The 22,102-nt window shown below is 41.0% G+C and overlaps 1 protein-coding gene across 7 annotated transcripts in view; it reads left to right on the top strand.

Annotated features, from left to right (window-relative positions):
• Nucleotides 1-4,363: 4,363 nt before the first annotated feature.
• DENND1A (DENN domain containing 1A) overlaps nt 4,364-22,102 on the top strand; it is a 522,551-nt gene continuing 504,812 nt past the window's right edge. For 3 of the 7 annotated variants that reach the window (XM_065928480.1, XM_065928483.1, XM_065928482.1), the window contains exon 1: nt 4,365-4,565. In XM_065928480.1, the coding sequence (XP_065784552.1) occupies nt 4,549-4,565 (17 nt within the window). In that variant the 5' untranslated portion in view covers nt 4,365-4,548. Of the gene's footprint in view, nt 4,566-22,102 lie in introns of all 7 variants that reach the window. The other 4 variants (XM_065928485.1, XM_065928484.1, XM_065928486.1 and 1 more) reach the window with 2 other exon arrangements.

The raw sequence follows: 22,102 nt of genomic DNA on the forward strand, positions 1-22,102 counted from the left end.
CAGGAGCTTGACCAGGGTCACATAGCCAAGCAGGACTTGGCTGAGATTGCAATGTCTGGCCTCTCCTTCTTCCCTAGAAATGTGCCCCTACCCTGGTTTCAGCTGTGCACACGATTTCTTTCTTTCATGTCTTATATAAAGGCTATATTTCCTAGAGATGTGGTTGTATAACTAGGTTCTGACCAGTGGAATGTAAATGGAGCAGTAGGAGTAACTCCAGGAAAATGTACTTAAAGATTAGGACTTGGGGTGGGGCATGACCTTCTTCTTTTCTGTTGTCCTGGTTGCAGATTAGATGTCTGGATTGTTCAAGCAGCCATCTTGGACCGTGGGGTGGAAGCTGCACCTAGAGGATAGGGAAGCAATAAGGTAGAATTGTGGGTCACAAGCCTCAAAGAGGTCACAGGTCACAAAGACAAGTTTACAACCTAATGCAGAATAACCACCACCTCAAGACTAAATCAACTGTCCTGTCCTGTCGCTATGCCCGCAAATGAGGATGCTTTGTGGGATTTTCATACCAGTTCTGGAATGCTTATCTCCAGACTTCATGTGAAAGAGAAATAAACTTCTATTTTTTTCAACCACTGCTATTTCAGTCTTCTATCATTTACAGTTGAACTGACTCCTAATTGCCAACATTCGTTGGATCATAGAAAAAGCAAGAGAGTTCCAGAAGAACATCTACTTCTGTTTTATTGATTACACCAAAGCCTTTGATTGTGTGGATCACAACAAACTGGGGGAAATTCTTCAACAGATTGGACCACCTCACCTGACTCCTGAGAAATCTGTATGTAGGTCAAGAAGAAACAGTTAGAACTTGACATGGAACAACGGACTGGTTCCAAATTGGGAAAGGAGTACATCAAAGCTGTATGTTGTCACTCTTCTTATTTAACTTATATGCAGAGTACATCATGTGAAATGCTGTACTGGATGAAGTACAAGTTGGAATCAAGGTTACCTGGAGAAATATCAATAACCTCAGATATGCCAATGACACCACCCTTATGGCAAAAAGCAAAGAAGAACTAAAGAGCCTCTTGATGAAAGTAAAAGGGGAGAGTGAAAAAGCTGGCTTAAAACTCAACATTCACAAAAGGAAGATCACGGCATCCAATCCCATCACTTCATGGCAAATAGATGGGGAAACAATGGAAACAGTGACAGACTTTCTTTCTTGGGCTCCAAAATCACTGCAGATGGTAACCACAGCCATGAGATTAAAAGATGCTTGCTCCTTGAAAGAAAAGCTATGACCAACCTAGACAGCATATTAAAAAGCAGAGACATCACTTTGCCGACAAAAGTCTTTCTAGTCAAAGCTATGGTTTTTCCAGTGGTCATGTATGAATGTGAGAGTTGGACCATAAAGAAAGTTGAGCGCTGAAGAATTGATGCTTTTGAACTGTGGTGTTGGAGAAGACTCTTGAGAGTCACTTGGACTGCAAGGAGATCAAACCAGTCCATCCTAAAGGAAATCAGTCCTGAATATTCATTGGAAGGACTGATGCTGAAGCTGAAGCTCCAATACTTTGGCCACCTGATGCAAAGAACTGACTCATTGGAAAAGACCCTGATGTTGAGAAAGATGGAAGGCAGAAGGAAAAGGGGATGACAGAGGATGAGATGGTTGAATGGCATCAACGACTTGATGGACATGAGTTTGAGCAAGTTCTGGGAGTTGGTGATGGACAGGGAGGCCTGGCTTGCTGCAGTCTATGGGGTCGCAAAGAGTCAAACATGACTGAACAACTGACTTGAACTTACGTCTAATTGATTCAGAATGCAAACAATTACACCCTGGGCTGGGAACTCAGGTGTCCTGAATCCAAGTACAGGACTATTTATTATGAAGATTAATACTATTAATAATAAAAGCCAAACTGTGCTGTGTCATATATAATAGTTGCTGATAACTTTTGCATGCTTATTATATGCTAGTCACGTTACGTACTTTATGAGCATCATTAACTCATTTAATTCCCATGCCACCTCAGTAAGATAGATCTATTACCATAATTTCCACTTTACAGACAGAGAACCTGAAGCACAGAGACAGGGAATAATTTACCCAAAGGCACAAATTTAGCAAGAGACAGAGCTGAGATTTGAACCCGGTCAGTCTGGCTCCAGAGCCTGCCCTCTTAATTCCTCCATCACACTCTCTCTTATGATATGAGCTTCTCCTTGAGCTCTCTACCCACGCTACTGAGGAGGAAACTGAAGCAGATAATTGTCTAATCACTTCCTTAAAATCTCTGCTTGTCACAGCAATGCAGCTAGCATTAGAAGCCAGACTTCTAACTCTCAGTTCAAGGCTCTCTCCCCAGACCACCCTGCAGTCTCAGAGGCCACCTGGACAGATATGTAGCCCTTCCCCTCCAGTCTCCCTCCCTCCAACATACACACATCACTACCACCATCACCACTACCACCATCACCACCACCACCCAACAGGCACTCAGACATTTTTGTGGCCAGGATGGCTACAACCTCCTTTGAAAAGCATCCAGCTTTGCCCTCCACCAAATAACTCTGTTTTATTTACAGTCTCCTGCTCAGAGCCTTTGAACTGGTCGCTCATTCCACGGGAGATCTTGATAACAATGATTCCTTGGAGAAGGTTCATAGGAAACAAGGTGAATAAACATTACAGAGGCCCTGCCTGTCTAGCAGAGCTTTGCTTCTGAGGGTGTTTACAAGTCAGTGTTGGTGTCTGGATGGAAAAGACTTTGAATTCAAAAGGGCAGTTGGGACATTTTCAATTTTTGTGTTAATTCAAAAAAGTTCATCCTATGCCTTCCCTCAACCTCAGGGCACAGGCAAAAGAGAGAGATTATCTTTATCCAGAATGTAACTCCAAATGGAGCTCTTCTTGTTTTCTTTCCTCCCTGCCTGGCTGGGGTTAGTTATTGCAGTGACTGAGGGGTGGGGAGACATTCAATGAATTTATGAGCTAAAATGGCAGAAGAGATGAATGGCATTTCAGAACAGAAAAGTGTAAAAAAGAGAAGAAAAGTCCAATTTCAACAGTGAACCATGAACTTATAGTGTCTTCTGACTTGTGGCCAAAGGTGCCACCCTAAAGCGTAACTGTGTCACATGTCTGGAATTATTCAGTCTAGATGCTGATCTACACTCCACCAGCTACTAGTTATGCAATGTTGAGCACATGCCACAGTTTCCTCTGCGAAAAGAGGGGACAAACTCACAAGGTTACTGCCAGGCTTGGTGCTAACCATGTAGGGGAAATATGGTGGCTGGTTCAGACAGGGTACTTATTCACCCATGCATGAAACAGTAGCTAAAGGTAGTGATCATTATAGCTGCCTTTGGGATTCTTCTGGCTTCCCTTGTGGCTCAGCTGGTAAAGAATCACTCCCCCCCTGCAACCACCCGCTTTCCCCACAATGCAGGAGACGTAGGTTTGATCCCTGGGTTGGGACGATCCCCTGGAGAAGGGAAAGGTTACCCACTCCAGTATTCTGGCCTGGAGAATTCCATGGACTGTATAGTCCATGGGGTTGCAAAGAGTCAGACACGACTGAGCAACTTTCACTTAGGATTCTTCCAGGCCTAGAGGGGATGATATTGGGGTGTGGGGTGCAGGTTGGTGATTTTGGCTCTCGAGTATCTTCATTTGCCTTGACTGAATCTCTATCAGATACTGTTATGGTGTCATGAAATTTTTGTATTGGGCCTCCTCCACCAAAAGGGCTAATAAAGGGAGGCAGAGGTCCTCAAGAGTAGGGCAGAGCAGAGCCACTAAACGGGTCTCATGAAGCCCCCAGGTGGCTTTCCTGTGGGGATGTGAGGTGTCCTTAAAGGTCTAAGGGGAGAGGAAAGGCCTCCACCAAGAACCATGTTGGGGAAGTGGCTGGTGTGACAGAGGGTCTATGGCTCCCTTAAGGAACTTATTGGAAGGTGTGGGGTTTTCAAAGAAGAAACTTGTCTTTTCATGGAGGCCTGAGTGAGAGACAGTTTACCTCTAAGCCAGAGCTACTGGATGGGAGCACTCCACAAGACAGGAATGGTAGCTTGAGGGTCTCTATGGGATAAACATCATTTTTGGAGGGGTTGCAGGTGTTGGTTTCTACAGGAGAACAGTGGGAGGGAAGGTCTTTAGGGGCCATCACCCGGAAGGCACCATGCCCCGAGCTCCTGACGCGCGGTTCCCCTCTAACCCCTCCGGGCTCACGCGCCCCGCCTCCCATGAGCCGACTACAGTTCCCGGCAGCCCCCGCGGGCGGCGGCGGCGGCGGCGGCGCGGGCGGGAGGGGGCGGCGGTGTGAGAGGCGGAGGGGGTGACGCGCGCCGGGCACGCGCGCCGGCGACCATGGCGTTCGCCCGGCTGAAGCGAGTGCATTAACCCCGGGAGGCGGCGGCGGCGGGGGAGCGAGACTCGAGCGGGCGGGCTCAGCCTGAGGGAAGGGAGGAAGGGGCGGGGAGAGCGCCGGAGGGAGGCCGGTCGGCCGCAGGCGGGCGGGCAGCGCAGCGCAGCGCCGAACGGGGCCCGCGGGCCCATGAGGAGGCCGGGGGATCATGGGCTCCAGGATCAAGTGAGTGTGGTCGGCCTGGGCGGAGCCGGGCCGGGCGAGGGGCGGCGAGGCCGGGCAAGGGCTGCAGGCCTCGGGCCGCGCGGGGGACTTGTTGCCGGGACCCCAGGGGCTCCCCGCGTGCTGGCGTCATGCGGGGAGGGGGACTGTTGCCATGACGATCCAAGGAGGCGCGGGGGCGGGGTGCGCGCGGGGTGGAAGGGCGCCGGTGGTCAGGTGTCCCCTCCTCACCTGAGGGCGGGAACAGCTGATTATAAGGTGGCCTCCTCCCCGGGGCTACAGAGAGCCTCTGAAAATGGTCACACAACTGTTGGGGGGAGGGCGAGAAATCTCCAGAAGCAACTCGCCAAATGGGTGTTTGGAGCGCCCCTGAGAGTTGGGCAGTCCTGAGGTGGCAGCTTGGCTGCTTAAGGCCTATGGTGGGGGCGGGGGGTGGGGCATAAAAGTCGTGAAAGATTTTCAGAGGAGGGGCCCCTCAAGGACTTAAGGTCTGGATGACCTGGGGAGGAAGAAGGCCCTTTTCTCTCTCCTCCTGTCTCCCCCTCCTATCTATGCAAGTCTCCCCACAGCAAGGCCAGAGGCTGTGAGGGAAGATACCCCTGTGCTGTAACCGAGCACCTGATCTTGATAATTGTTGGAAAGGTTTTGTAATCCAATCTGGCAAATTCCCTCACTCATTCATTCATCTGGAGTCCCTGGTGAGGGGTTAGTTTTCTGGGGAAAATGTTGATACATCTGACTTCAGAACCCATTGAAACACTGTTGCCTTCTTTCTAGACGTAGAAGTTGACTTTGGAAAGTGCAACTTTTATGCGGTCTCTGTTGGGTGTGTTGCTTCGGACTGTATCTCCGCTCCCAGTCAGGTCTTTTCGGCCTCTCCCTTCCTCAGTTCCAGAACACGAGATGCCTTATCTCTAATCACTAACAAATGTTCACTTTTTCTCTATGAGTAATAGAATTGTTTAAGGGCACTTAAAAACAAAGTTAACAGTGCAGGCTTTTCCTTAAAACAGCTTTCAAAGAATACTTTAAACCTGCTTACAAGAAAGTCTGAAGAATGTGTTTACTTCAGCATTTTGAGAATTTTGCTAGGGAAGTTTGAAAGGGGAAGGGCCTTAAGGGTGAAACTAGTAATTATTCAAGTACTGCATGTCTTGTTCAGTCGGTGTCCATGCAGTGTGACCTTTGGCCTGCCTTGTAGTCTCCTGACTCGTTTAGTTCTCCATTCACCAGATGCATCTAACAGGTTGCAGCAGCCCTGAGACTAGAAAAGTTTGCTTATTATGATAATAAAAATGGAAGAGTTGGATGAGTACACTGGTAATTCTTGATTTTTGTGGAAATGAGGCGGGGAAAGAAGCATGCTCCAAATAGGCTTAAGAAGCTTGGGAGGTAAAAAGACCCGTAGTGAAGCATTGGGATTAAAGAGGCACTCCAAGTTTAGCTCCTGCTTCCAAGCAAGTGTTGTAAACTTGGATTTCAATAGCACTTAGAAACACTTTACAAAAGCCACCTTAGAGTTGCAGGGTATCCTTGTGAGGATGCTTGCCCTTCTTGTTACAGAGTAGTTCAGAAACTTGCCAGATATGAGGCATGTCAGTGTCAGACTCAGCATGAAAATCCAAGTGGAAGTTCAGATGACTGGGCATCAGGTCTGTCTTGCTCTTGAACATTGCAGGTTGACAAAAACATTTCTCCACAGTGTTTTGTGCAACCCATCTCTCTCTATCTGAGTGCTTGGGCAAGAGAACTTATGCGTGAAATTCTATTAGGTGTGAAATTAGTATAAAGAATAGCCTTTTTGATATTGAAACTAGATTGGTTGGTGGTAAAAACTTAGACATGGGAAATATGTTAGTTTCACCTGTGAGGTAGGCTGAAAGAGAATATGAAGAGAGAAATTATGAAAAGTAGTTCTGATTTATGATGACTGTCGACTATAAAGCTTCTGCCTATAAGTAGGAACGAGGATGGACAAGTGGTGAGGAAATGGTTTTCTTAGGTGCCTCTCTAGTTTTTGGAGGAAACAGGGCTTTGGTTACTATTGACCATCGATTCCATCCAGACAGGAAATAACAGACTGAGCTCAAGATATTCACCTGGCTGAGGTGAAGCCTGAGTGTGCAGGCTGCATTGTGTAGGACAGTCTTGGGGGTGGAGGAAGAGAGCTTGGGGGCCCCTCCAAGCAGGCTCCCTGTGCTTTTTCCTCATCTCTGATACTGTGTGGTCGGTCCAGTCAGGCTAAAAATATGGAATCAGATTTGGATTTAGATTCCACTTCTGTCTGCTGACTATGAAACTTTGTACAGATAACATCTTTCTCCCTCAGTTACCCTGAGGTAGTAAGGAATGAGGAAGGCTGTATATTACAGAGTCATAATGAGCAATAAATACAGTATCAACATGACTGCTGGACCCATAGTAAAAACTGAGTAATTGTTAGTTTCTTTTATACTTTTTTCTATCAAAAGACTAAGAAAACTGCTTTATTTTATACCAGAAATGTCAGAGAGCTGTGTGTTTCAGGTGATGGAGAAGAAGGGTTTTGAAGAGCTATGTATTAGACTTCGAACATGCAGAACAGGACTCAGCACTCTCTCATTAAAACAAGAAAGTTGATTGAAAACAATACTGTGTGTAATTGTGAAGCTGGTGTCTGTTATATGATTATTAAAGCAGGTGAGTTGCTAGGCACAGGTATTGAGATTTAGTGCTTGATCAGACTTTCAAGTTAAGGTGGTGGAGCGTAATCTCTGTGTCAGGTATAGTAGTAATGCTTTATGTGAACCATTTCATCAAATCCTCACAATTGCCCAATGATGTAGGTACTATTAGCCATTTTTTAAATGAGAGAATTGGGGTTTGTAGGCCTTAGATTGGATGCCAGCCCTGATGCCAGTTCTCTGCACCTACCTCTTTTCAGCCTGGGCCAGGTGTCCTTCATCTGTGCACCCTTTCCCCTACTTAGGTCAGCTGTCCTTCATCTGTTTCTATGACCCCCCCCCTCCATATTTATCACTGTCACAACACTAACTTTAGTTCCTTGTGTGTCTCCTATACTAAGCCCAACGTAAACTTCGTTGACAGCAGGGACTTTCTTATTTGTTTTGAGTTCCTTGTGTTAGACCCAGTACCTAGTACATCAGGTTGTTTAGGAAGAATTTATGGAATGCATTTATGAAATATGTTGGGATCTGAATTATGATCCTAGCTAAAGACTCCTAGATGAATGTAGAGTTAAAAAGTAACAATTTGCAATTTGAACTCTTGAGGAGGAAGGCTGTTTATAAGCTTTTAAGCTGAATTGTCCTGGTCTAGGCAGCAATTTCTTTTTTTTTCTGAAGAATGTTTATAGTTCATCCTCATTTTAGTAAAGGAACCTTGATTTGCCTCAGATATCCACTTGGATGAAAGGAAAGGTCACCGGTGTACAGGTAGCATTCTGAGAAGCTCCTAACCTTAAACCTGAGCAGATATTTATTTATCTAGAGAGATAAAAGGAGCAACAGTAACTGGCAACCTTCGACAGGTATCTTTAAATCTTATTTAGTGTTTGAGTGATCCCAGTGGACTGGAATGTGGTTAACACAAAGCAATTTAACTGATAATGTAGACACACAGCAGGAAACTGTGGCAGTTTTAATATTGTTTGTGGTGACATCCTAGAAATTGTTTCCAGGCACCAAGGGCAGGAAGTGGATTGTAAGTAATCGAAGGAAGTACTCTAAGTGAGTTTGAAGAAGCCTGACATTTATGGTCTTGGAGAAAAGCATACTCAAAGATTTGAAGGCATTGGGTCAGAACAGGACAGCCGATTTGACTTTGTGGTGGTGTTTATTCTTCATTAGCCTGTATACCTGTCTTCTGTCCCTGTCATACCATGACCTTTTTGAGGTTGGTAACCAAGAAATTTATCCATTCATTCATTTACTTACTATCTCACTAAGAAGAATGTCACACACTTGTTATATTCATCATTGTTATTATAATTGGTGGAAGTACTATGTTATGTGCCTGGTAGCAAAATCTGGGAGTTAATGATGGACAGGAAAGCCTGGCGTGCTGCAGTCCATGGGGTCGCAAAGACATAACTGAGCAACTGAACTGAGTGAGGGAGAGGGGTTTCCCCAGTGGCTCAGAGGTAAATAATCTGCCTACAGTGCAGGAGATGCAAGAGCCACGGGTTCAGTTCCCAGGTTGGGAAGATACCCTGGAGGAGGAAATGGTGACCCACTCCAGTATTCTTGCCTGGCGAATCCCATGGACAGAGGAGCCCGGCTTGCTACATTCTATAGGGTCACAAAGAGTTGGACATGACTGAGTGACTGAAGCACAGTGAGGAAGAGCTTACTGTGGAGATGATTTTTCAGTTGATAAGTCATTAGTCATGTAAAGAGACTCACAAGACTGCATTCCAGACAGAGAAGAGCATATGCCCACCTTGAGGCAAGAAAGCCTTAGGCATTATCAGGAGCTGATAGTGGGTTTAGGTAGTGACTGGTGGCAGGGAGGCTGGGGCCCTGAGCAGGGCCTACCTGTAGGCTGCAGTAATCTGCAAACAACTTTATTAAGATATAATTCACATACTATAAAGCTTATTCTTTTATAGTATATAATTAAATGGTTTTCAGTATACTTACAAATACCACTATCCAAGTCCCAGAACATTTTCATCACTCCAGAAGGAAACTCCATATACATTAGTGGTCACTTCCTGTTCCCCCCAAACCCTCTTAGCCCTAGGCAATCACTGATCTATTTATAGTTGCTATGGATTTGTCAATTTTAGGCATTGCCATATAAATGGAATCATATATAATTCTTTGTCTTTCATTAAACATAATGGTTCCCAACTTTATCCATATTATATGTGAATATTCCATTACTTTTTGTTGTTGAATAATATTTTATTGTATGGATAAAGCACATTTTATTCATCCATTCATCAGTTGTTAGGTATTTGGGTTGTTTCCACTTTTTCACTGTTATGAATAATGTTGCTGTGAACATTTTGTGTGGACATATGTTTTCATTTCTCTTGGGTATATACCTGGGAGTGGAATTGCTAGATCATATGGTAACTCTTTTTAAGAAACTGTTAAACTGTTTTCCAAAGCAGTTGCACCTCTTTGTGTAAAGTAGTGTCTCATTGTGGTTATGATTTGGCCCTCAAGAATTGTGTAGAAAACGAAAGATCAGAGTAGACCAAAATAGGTTTCTCAGAAGAGGGTGAAACTGGAACTGAAAGAAAAGTGAGATTTGGAGAAGGGGAGGGGGGGTTTCTGAAGGAAGAACAGGGGAAGTTATATGACTGGAAAGTGGGGATAAGCCCATCATTGTTTTCTGATACAGAGAATCAGCTTTGGCTTTTTAAGATTGCTCTGCTCTGGGCTTTATTTGAACAGCCTGTTAAAGGATTCCACTACCAAAATGCACCACAGACTGGCTTCTTTGTGTAGCACAGCTGACATATCTTCCTTCTGTGGGATAAGAGTAGGAAATGTGACTTCCTCTCCAGGGCCCTCTAACACTTCTTCTCTTTCCTCTCTCCACCACGGTGCTCCCCTTTCAGTCTCCATAGCAGAGAGTACAAAGACTTGGGGTGGTGGAACAAAAGTCTTGCTAGAGGGGCTTCCCTGGTGGTCCAGGCTTAAGACTTTGCCTTCCAGTGCAGGGGGTGCAGGTTCGATTCCTGGTTGGGGAGCTTTTCCACATGCCTTATGGCCTAAAATCCCAAACATGAAACAGAAACAGGATTGTAACAGGTGCAATAAAGACTTTTACAAATGTTACACGTTAAAAAAAAAAAAACTTTAAAAGTCTTCCTAGAGACTGAGTTCTCCATTATTAGCACCCAGAGGTAGTCCCTTGAATTTTCATGACTTCTGGAAAACGTTTTGCTGCAACTCCATTATTCTAGTCTGAGCCACTGCCATCAACTTGGAGGGGTTTGCACAGCAGACAGGAAGGTTAAAACAGGCAAAGTATTGCTGTAGGAAAAAGTTTTTTTTCCAGACTGTTAAATTTGTGTGTAAGGGCCCAGCTGAAATTCCTTTTGTGGCCAAAAACCCCACAAAAGGGTTTTAAACTTTTTTTTTTCCGAAACTTTTTAGTTTATTTTGGGGTACAATGTGATACTTTCAGGTGAACAGTGAAGGTACTCAGCCATACATACACATGTATCCATTCTCCTAAACTCCCCTCCCATTCAGGCTGCCATGTAACTTTAAGCAGAGTTCCCTGGGCTATATAGTAGGTCCTTGTTGGTTATTCATTTTAGATATAGCAGAGTGTACACGTCCATCCCAAACTCCCTAACTATTTCTTTCCTCTGTCCCTCTCACTGGCAACCATAAATTTGTTCTCTAAGTCTGTGAGTGTCTTTCTGTTTTGTAAGTTCATCTGTATCATTTCTTTTTAGAATCCACATATAAGGCATGTCATACAACATTTCTCCAGCTGGAATTCTTATTTTGAGTTGCAAAGTTTAGTTTTTTACCTGGCTCTAGCAGGAACTAATCTCTGGATTTGAAATATCCTTTTTGGTTAAAAGGATTTTGTTGAGAAATGGAAAGATAAACAATGAAGAAAAATAAACCAAAGGAAACAAAGTAAAGTTGGCCCTACTTTAGTTGGAATCCATATCCATTCTTTCCAAGTATTTTGGACTTGAAAAGGAACCAAATAAAGGAAATAAGAAAACATATGCGTTATATCCACAAAGGGATAGGTTATATCCCCAAAGTTCACTTGTAATTAATTTGGTTATGACATTTAGAATGTATTTTTCTCCTAGAGATACTGTTGTATACATTAAGCATAAGGACATTCCAGATGAATTGTGTTTTTAAAAGACATAGGGAGATTACAGGTGTAGCTGAAATGCAGAATACGTTTAGTATTCTGCAGAATGCAGAATTCATAAAGATTATAGGTGATAAAGTTGAAAAAGCAGGTTTGTGCCACTGCGACCTGATGCTATTGAAGGATTGAGTTGGGAATGTAATATGATCAGATTTGGGTTTTTAGGAATATTACTTTGGCAGCAGTAGTTTAGAACAGCAATATCTCAGTCTTGTGCAGCATGATCCACTGTGGTGTGAAAAGAACATGTTAGAATCTATATTTGTTTCTATATCAACTTCAAAGGGCTTCTCTGCTAGCTCAGTTGGTAAAGAATCCACCTGCAATGCAGAAGACCCGGGTTTGATTCCTGGGTCCAGAAGATCTGCTGGAGAAGGGATAGGCTACGCGTTCCTGTATTCTTAGGCTTCCCCTGTGGCTTAGCTGGTAAAGAGTATGCCTGCAAGGTGGTAGACCTGGATTTGGTCCCTGGTTGGGAAGGTCCCCTGGAGAAGGGAAAGGTTATCTACTCCAGTAGTCTGGCCTGGAGAATTAAACTGTACAGTCCATGGGGTCGCAAAGAGTCGGACACGACTGAGTGACTTTCAGTTTCACTTTGACTTTCATAACTTTCAAAGTTTCTGTTTCTGTGTTTTCTAATAATATACTATAGATTTGTATAGTAAGGCGTTCTTATAATTTATAAAAATACATAGATGTATGCTCAAGATTTTTTACCCATAGGGAAGAATGCATGGAAAAAAATTGGAGACCCCTGGTTTATAGAACTGTGTTTAGTTTATATGGCAGAAAATCAAGGCCTGAAGTGAGGTTTTAGTTTTTGAAAGAAAAAGGACAACTTTGAGAGAGATTTTAGGTAGAATTGACAAGACTTGGTGACAAGTTACAAGAGGCGAGAGAAGAATCAAAGACGACTTGCCAGGGTTTCAATGAGTGTTTGGAAGGTGAGCACTGGTTATATAATATGTTTGCTTTTCTGAGGAAAAGTGAAAAGTTAAAATTGGGAGAAGGCATTTTAGTCTGTGGTGAGAAAAAAAGAAATCTTTAAGGGTGCCAGAGTGAATGCATGTGCTTGGTTAGATGAGTAAGACTTCAAGTGGGCTTGCCTGGGTTGCTGAGGGAAAATCTGTCCACCTTAGGTTTTAGGAAGAGAGAAAAAACAAACTTTTGAATTTACTTTAGCCACAGGAAAGGTTTCAGGGATGTTGCATTGATCTCGCCTCGGCTGTGTGAATAAATAGGAGGAAGGAAACCAATCTTGGTAAAGATACTGTTTCATTCCAAGTATATAGTTACTGTACTCCAGGGCCTGATAGGAGTGAGGGCAGTGTGGGCCTCGGAGACCCTCGGTTTGAGTTCCCACAAGCACTCACAATCACCATCTGAGTTCTAAGTTTCTGAGCCTCAGATTTTTTAATTTTGAAAGGAAGCTAATAAATCTACCTTTAGAGTTGTCCTGAGGATTAGCTACCCACTCCAGTATTCTTGCCTGGAGAATTCCAAGGACAGAGCCTGGTGGACTGTCTCCCTGGTGTCTCAAAGAGTCAAACACGACTGGACGACTAACACTTTCAGCAGAAAAATAGCTGTTTAGTTAGCTGTTTAGTAAATGTTGTGTAGTCGCTAAGTCATATCTGTTTCTTGCGACCCCATGGACTGTAGCACACTAGCTCTGTCCATGGGATTTCCCAGGTAAGAAAACTGCAGTGGGTTGCCATTTTCTTCTCCAGGGCATCTCCTCGACTGAGGGATCCAACCCAAGTCTCCTGCATTGGCAGGCAGATCCTTTATCACTGAGCCACCTGATGGCAGCTCTCATTAATATTGTTTGGAGTGAATGGGACATACTTGTCTGAGCAATCTGAAGTTAAAAAAAAATTCTCAAAGCAGGTGTTCCTTTTTATAGCTTTTTTTTTTAAAGACTAAGTATTTGGTTTTTCTTTGAGTGTGTTAGGATGATGTGTCGTATATTTTACTGAATTTATTTGAAGGTTTGTGATCCTGGTATATGCAAAGCGCTAGTCCTCTTACTGGTTGGGAGAAAAACTTTTAAGTCTACTCAGAGACAAGATGAGCATACAAATAATTAAAATTATAATAACATTTAAGAATATTTTGTGCCTCCTCTCTCATCAGTAATTGAAAATTTTATTCAGTTTTAGAAAAGATTTACTCCATTTATGTTCATCTATTTAGATGGTATCACTGTTCGCTTCTACTCTTTTAAATATAACTTCATTCCTTTTTTTCTGAATACTTAAAATTATTTATCATCTTTTATTTTGGAAAAATTGAAACATTATGAAAGCAGAGAGAATAGTGTAATGAGTCCCCAAATGCTCATCACTTAGTTTCAGCACTTAATAATTTATGGCTTTCTTAGTTCCATTTATAGATAACTGACCATAACTCTTCTCCACCTTCTAGTCCTTGATTATATTGAAGCAAAATTATATCTGGCTATCTCTTTTTGATCCATTAATTTATTAGAGGTTATAAAATGATTTTACTTTCATCATTTCTTCTTAATATTAACTAGAATACTTCTGTAAAGAAAAACTGCATATCAACTTTTTGGTCACCCTGAGGTGCAGTTCATATGGGAAAGGCATAATAAATATTTGATTCATTTTGTTCATTTTTCAAACTGTTTTCTAGCATTTTCCCAGGGTGACTGATTTTTTTCTTTCTGAGTATCACTTTAAACACATATTAATAGATTTAAACCTGTTTGCTATATTTCACTTTACTGTAGTTATCCTCATGGATGTTAATTTGCCCTATTTTTGTCTAGTGGAAGCTTCTTCAGGTTAACGTCTAGAGTCCTTTTAACAGAATCCCAGTAGTTTTTAATAGCTCCCTTGCCTTTTGGTGTGATGACCTAGATGTTCCAGGTTCATCTTGTATGTTTCCTGCTCCAGACCTGTTTTCTGCTGTTTCTCTAAGGAGTCTTGCTTCTTTTTGGTGGGAGGTGGTGTTAGAGATTTCAGTCTAGGTTTTAGAACTTTTTTTTTTTCCCCTACTAGGTCAGTCATTATTTCTGGGCTCCTCCAGGAATCGGAACTAGAAAGTTGTGTGTGTGTTATGTGTGTATTTTTAAGGTAAACTATATCACATGTTCATATTGATATTTACAACTCAAGACTAATGCATTTTAACTTAACCTCATTATTCTTACATATGAATCTCTTATCACTCATATCAAAAGTTCTGATTTCCAGTGATGCCAACAGAAGTACTCTTTTTGCTTTATCCCACCATATCCACGAAACTCAACAGCAGTACCAACATTACCAACAGTACGTACTGAAGACAGGTGTGTTTTTTCAATTTGGTGATTCTTTTTGTCCTTAGAATATATGTGGACTAGGATTGTATAGTCAATTTACTGTTGTGAAACCACTAGAAATGATTTCTTTCTCAGTGTTTGTGTCACCAACTCAATTCATAGTTGTTTTTTTTTCCTTTTGATCTTTTGGGATTGCTTTTAAAAAATAATTTTGTTTTATAATTACATAAAATACTTCCATGGTTTCAGAGCCAAATCTGCAAAAAAGGTATATTTAGAAAAGTCTAATGTCTATCCTCCACACCTCACCCTGTTTCTTCCCTCTGTAGGTTGCTAGTTAAAAAAAATTTTTTTTTAAATTTTGTTAGAAAAAAGGTAAATACATCAATATATTCCCTCCCCTCAACAACTCTCAGACAAATTATAGTATTCTATGTACACTTTTTTCTCCTTTACTTTTCTCATTTTATTCCCTGTCAAGAGTTAACTTTTAATAGTATATAGAGGTCATTCTCATTTCTCTGTAGGGACAGCATAGTACTCCAGTGGATGGATGGTCATGGGTTTTTCAACCAGTCTCACGCTGATGCTCATTTAGGTTGCTCCCAGTGCTATTATAAATGATGCTGTAATAAATAGTCTTGTGTATGTCCCTTTTTGTATTTCTACCATTATATCATTGGGATAGATTTTTAGAAGTGGTATTGCTGGGTCAAGGAGTAAATTTACTTTAGTAAAATTATAAAAGAACTTCTCTGGTGGTCCAATAGCTGAGACTCTTTGCTGCCAGTGCAGGGGGCCTGGGTTTGATCTGTGGTCAAGGAACCAGATCCCAAATGCCACTAACTAAGAGTTCACATGTTGCAACTAAGAAGATCCCACTTTCTGCACCTACGACCAAATAAATAAATATTAAAAAAAAAATTGTAAAGTAGTATAATAAAACTTTAGTAAAAAGTGTCAAATTCTCCTCCACACAGATTTGAGCCATTTCATATTCCCACATATGATAGTGCCTTGTTGCCTTACAGCTTCACCAACAGAATGTGTTTGTCAAACTTTAAAAATTAGTTTAGTCAGAGCTGTTAATGTGTGTGATAACAAATCAAATCGTTTGTAAGAGCTCATGATGAAGAGTAATAATTCTTTACCCTACACTGCACTTCTTCAGAAACAACCTCTATTAACTGATTTTTAGTTCTTCTGTTGGTTAACCCATAACCCGTAGATAAATCTCTATCTTTAATTAAATTAACTTTAGACAGTATTTGTTGACCCTCTGAAATGGAAGATGATGAGTACCTTTATAATATGTCTCTCTTCCTCTTCTGCTGTTATATTTGTATCTATATTTCTAATTTTTATAATGATTGTATTTTAATGTAGTATAGTTTTTATTCCATTAATTTTCAATAGTGTCTTTTGACGCCCACTTTCTAAGGGAAAGATAGGTCATTTTAGTTCTGATCCATGACCAGGACCAAGTTTTCCATTATTTATCTTTAGGTTAACTCTAAAGATTGTGTTATGAATATTTAAATATTGTTTAGCATAGGCCATGTAGGGTGCCAGAATAACATTTTCTTTTTTTTTGGTGCATTGTCATGATCTCATTTGACAGAGAATGTTCTTAACATCAAGGTCATATAACCTTTTATAATCCACTTAGAATTTAAAGTTATGCTAAATTTGTTTTGTATCTGGCTATGTGTGTATATTTTACATTTACATGTACAAAATAGCTTGGGGACAACAGCCTTCTGTAAAGAGCAGCCCAAGACATCACATGAGTAAGCTTCCATCCTCCTATTGGCAACCTGAAACCTCTACTTGCAGCCTTTGTGAGGGCTAGGGCACCTTTGGGAGCCTGAGCCTTGGCTTCTGACTTTGACCTTGCGGTAGCCCCAGATCAGCAGAGCAGTGTCACTGCTAAAGCTTGTCTCCCAAGCTTTTAGGGCTGATGCCTTTCAGGATCTTGAGCCTGTTAAAGGCTTTGATGGCCTTTGTCTTATTGGTGTGCATCTTCTTTAGAGCATTCTTGTGTTTCTTGAAAAAGTTCAAGATCCTTAGGAACTTAGGTTCCTCCTTCTTAAAAAAAAGTCATTGTGATTAGGGTTTATTGATGCCATTTTGTAATTGGTTATGTGTGATGTGGTTCTTGGACTTGGCCGTATGTGCTGCACTGCTGCTGCAGCCCAGAAAGTAAGACTGGGAAAGAGTCATATTTGAATTTTGATTAAAAAAAATCGTCCTCCTTCCCCAAGTTTTTAAATTCCTTTTTTCCCTCTCTTGCATTACTTCACCATATCATTAATTTTTTCCAAACTTGCAGTCATACTTGCAGTTTTATGGGCTCTTTTTTTTTTTCTTCCTTTTTCCTGATGGTTTCTTCCTAACTTCCTGTTGATCTGTATAAAGTCAGCTATGTTGTTATAATCTTGGAATGTCCCTTCACCACTCCCCTACTTCATTATTTCCTGGCCCCTGTGTTATTTTGTTTTCTAGAGGACAGATTTAAGTTTTTATAGGAGGCAATCACACAAGTGGACTTGCGAAAAGTGTGCATTTGAGTTCTTGCAAGTCTTTTCATGTCTGAAAAAAGTCTGCTTTTTCACACTTGATTGATGGTTTGTATGGTCATAGAGTTCTAGGTTGGAAAATTTTCCTGCAGAGCTTTGAAGTTTATTTTCCCACTGTCCTTTAACTGGCTCGCTATGACACTGCTCCGGAAGGGGAAGACGGCACTCTGCCTTCATGTTGTCAGATTGAGGTATATGACTAGGTTTCATGTTCAGTCTGCATTGACACCTAGGGTGCAGAATTCCCTTTTACTGCAGGGCTGAGGTGGGAGTTCTGGTTCCCAGGAGGCCTCCACCAGTATTTGCCTGGCTGGGTGCAGTGGTGCCTTGTCGCTGCTCCCGCTATGGCCTCAGTTACTGCCATGTTGAGTATGGAGGTCCAGGCTTTCCACAGTCTCCACTGAAACCTTGCGAGAGTCCTTGCTGCTGTGCAGTGGGTGTAAGGAAAGCCCTGGTTCCCTCCGTTGACTTTCTCTAACACCACACTGGCAGGGGGTGGGCGGATGGGATACTTCAGCACAGCCTGGCAAAGGTAGAAATCTAAGTTGCTTCCCTATGTGTCCTTTGCTAACTCGAGTGAGGGTGGGACCATACAGGTTTTTCTGTGGTGTTTGGCTGTATTGTTTGGTAGTTATTTCCTAAAAGTTTTTTGACTTGTTAGGTGGCCCCTTCTTAGGCCCTTCAGTTAGAGCTGACTTTTGTTGGAATTCTTTTTTTTTTTCGGTCTTCATCAGTTGGTGTTTCAGGTTGCCAGTTGCTATCGTCATGAATGGCTGTTCAGTTTTATCAGATGCATTTTCTGCATCTACTGAGATGATTTTTTGATCCCTTTCAACCCCCTTTTTTAATGAAGTGAACTACATTTATTTTCAAATATGTAACTTTGCATTCCTGGGATAAACCTGTTTGGTCATGATATCCTTTTTATACATATTGCTGGAATCAGTTAACTAGTATTTTATTTTTTTGTTTGCATTTGTAGTCATGAGAGATTTTGACTATAATTTTTCTTTTTTGTAATGTTCTTGTTAGATTTTGGTATCAAGATTATACTGGCTTTATGAGAAAGAGTACTATCTTAAAAAACTGTTAAAGAAATTTCTTTCTTTTTTCTTTTTTTTTAGTGTAAAAAGTTATCAGTGGTTACTGATTTTTGGATAAGCAAGGGAAGTCTCTATTGAATTTAAGAAAATTAGGTATTACTCATAAGTAATGAGAAATGAGAACAGGAAAATGCTTATTTGTGTTTCCCTATAATATCAGGGGATAGATAATCCCTCCCTTCCACCTTCCACATTCATACTCACTCCCCCTTCTCTGTTATATACACAGATATTATTTTATTTTTTTGATCAATTCAAGTTATGGTCATCATGATGTTTTATCTCTTAGTATATTTTAGCCTATATCTCCTAAGAACGAGTATATTCTTCTATAAAACCACATTTTTTTTTATCACCATGAAGAGATTTTGCATTCATACAATAATATATCTAACATAAAATTTATATTTAAATTCTTCCAGTTCCAATAATGTCTTTTGCAGCCTTTCATTTTTGAGTATGAGTCCAGCTAGGGATCATATATTGTATTTAACTGTCGTGTCTCTAGTGCCCTTTCATCTAAAACAGTTCTTCTACTTTCTCTTTTTCTTTTTTTCTCTGACATTGACTTTTTAAAGAATCCTGACCATTGTTTTCTTTAAAAGTCCTCCATTTGGGATCTGTTTTTTTTTTTGGGGGGGGGGATCTGTTTTAATGTTAAAAGTTCATGCTTAAACATTTTGGCAGGAATACCACATACCATAGGTAATGTGTCTAATACTATGCTCTTTTATTCTTCTTGGAAGTCACTCCTTTTCCTTCATCCTTATTTAAAAGGCTCTCATTTGTTGTCTTTTTATCTTCTTTTTCTCTCCCTTGTTTCTGTTTTGTTGAAGTCATGTTTCTGCTCTATTAAAATATGCCACTTTCGTGAAATATGTTAATCTTTTTCAGAAGTATATTTGTTCTCCATGAGATGATGTTCTCTTTCTATTTGCAATATTTATAATAGGTGTTCTATTTTCCATATGCCTTCGAGCAAGGTGGACTGTATCTAGTTTTGCTGTTTGCCACAGGTGGGATGGATGGGGTACCATGAGTACTGTTCTTTATGCCCACAGCTGACAGTGAGATCCTTTCTCAGGTCTGTAGTTGAAGAACTGGTTCATGTTCATTGTTCTCAGTTGAATTCTAGAGACTAGCAGGTGTTTGCACTAGTGAGGTAGAATTTTATTCCCTTACTGCCTGATACTCTCATACTTTCAACTGATAACATGCAAAAGAACTAAAATTCCCAGAGTGTATTCCATTAGAGTTATTTTTGTCTCTGTTCTCACTGTACTTTTTGTGTATAATTATTATAACCAATATAACTACTTAAAAAGAAAGTCAAGATATCAGGTAGCTCCCCCTGCCTATTACAGTGTGTGCATGTGTGTGTGTGAGTGATCCATGAGTATAATAATCAGGATTGAAGGGTAAAGTGGCTGAAGGTGGGAAGAAAAATTAACCTGTTATATTAAAAGAGAGGTAATGAGGGCTGATACTAGGATGTTTCCTTTTATTTTGCATCACATATGCCTTTATTTTTAGTAGTTCAGGTATCAATGAGAATTGCCAAGGCATAGTATCAGAAGATCAGAAAGTCTTCATGACCAGATGAATTATGACTGCAGAATTTGTAGCCTGGGTAACTGAGAAAAAGGTGGCAGAGCCAGCATTAAAAATAAGGAAATTGAATGAATCATTGGTTTGATTGATTTGGTTATATTGAGTGAGGTTACTGTCTGTGGGGAGCTCTCCAAGGGCAGTTAAAATTTGGACCTGAAGGTCATAAGAAACTATATCTTTAGGTATAGTCTGGGAGTCAGTTACAGAGTCACAAGTACTGAGAACGAAAGAAATTTCATGAATCTAGTGGGTGGATGGAGGGTAGGAGGGAAGGAAAGATCAGTAAGATGCTAGGGACGTCTCACATCCTAAATCCAGACATCAGCTTGTTGATTCATGCACTTGTCTCTGTCTGCACTGCTATCCTCTCTTGGTCCGGGCCACCGTTCTCTCTTACCTTAATGACTGTAACTTGTCTTGACCGATGCTTTCTACCACTCTTGTCTCTCTCCAGTTTCATTATCCAAAGTAAGTCTTCCAAAGGGCGAATCTGATTATGTCAGTTCACTGCTGAAAATCCTTCAGTTGCTTCCTGTGTTTTCAGATTAAAATCCACACACCTCACATGACTTAAAAAACCCTTTGAGATCTTGACTCTGCTTATTAATATAAAAATAATGACTAACATTAACTGAATTCTTTTGAACATTAGTATTTACTCTAAGTACTTTACATTTGTTAAGTCATTAAATCTTCACACTTAATCTTTGAATTTATTAATACCTTCATTAACAACCTGGTGGAGTAGGTACTTCTATGATCCCCATCTTGCAGATGAAAAAGACTTCCAGTATCCGAAAGTCACAGAGTTAACAAGTGGGAAGCTAATAACTTTGCATTCAGTATATTTATTTTTCACCATAATCATACCGAATAAGAATTGTTAGTACCCCCTTTTACTAATAAAGTGGGGCTTCCCGGGTGGCTCAGACAGTAAAGAATTTGCCTGAAATGCAGGAGACCTAGATTTGAGCCCTGGGTTGGGAAGATTCCCTGGAGAAGGGAATGGTTACCCACTCCAGTCTTCTTGCCTGGAGAACTCTATAGACAGAGGAGCCTGAAGGGCTACAGTCCATGGAGTCGCAAAGAGTTGGACACTGCTGAGTGACTAACACTTTCACTTTCAAAGTCAAAGATGCTGTTTGCCCAGAACACACAGGTTATGAGTAGTGGAGCTGGATTTGGAGCCTATATATATATATATATATATATATATATATATATATATGACTCTGAGTGTCCCCTTTCCTCCAATCTTGTCTGACCCCAGCCTCATCCATAGCACTCCTCACTTCCTACTTCTGAGCGCACATGCACATAGCGTGGGTTAACTTTTAATCATTCTTCAGGTTTTAGCTCAAATAGAACTCTGGAAAAAACCTCTGAGCATCCCCATTACTCTTTCTGCTACACTTGGAGGAACTCTGCCCATCAGCCTTGGCCGACTCTCCTTCGAATGTCTTCCTGTAGCCTGCAAACTTCATGAAGTCAAGTGCTGGGAGAGTCTTGCTCACTATTACACCTTGAGTGACTTGTACAATGTGTGGCACACAGTTAATAAATACTAAATAATTAAATGAAAGTTTAACGTAACACAGAAGTTTGGTGTTGACTGTACTTCATTCATAAAATAGTAGTCTTTTTATATATTTAACTTCCAACTATTTATGTTTGTGATGGTTCCAAATAACTGATAATCCCTTAACCATGTGGCTTTGGCAAATCCCCTTGGGATTATAAATTTTTACACTTGTGTGTATTTTTCTTAGGCTAAGATTGTTATGCTTTATCCCTAGAGTAAATACTGATTATTACCAGAAAAAGACAATTCAGAATATGCTGATTTAACTGGAGGGTGCATCCTGGGGGTCTCATTTGCTGTGACTAGTATATAATGTTAGTCTTTCTGACACTGATCAATGAAAGTTGTTTCTACTCTGCCCGTAAGCTGGTTATTCTTTTTGGTGCTAGAGAATAGGCAGTCATAGGCTAGAATTGAGGAAGAAATTTATAGAGTGTTCGGATGGCCCATTTCTTAATCTTCTCTAAGCCAAATTGGTCTGACATTTCCCACCTTGTTTTGTCTTCCTCATA

The sequence above is a fragment of the Muntiacus reevesi genome, chromosome 3 (genome assembly GCF_963930625.1).
Source record: "Muntiacus reevesi chromosome 3, mMunRee1.1, whole genome shotgun sequence".
Classification (NCBI taxonomy): Eukaryota; Metazoa; Chordata; class Mammalia; order Artiodactyla; family Cervidae; genus Muntiacus; species Muntiacus reevesi.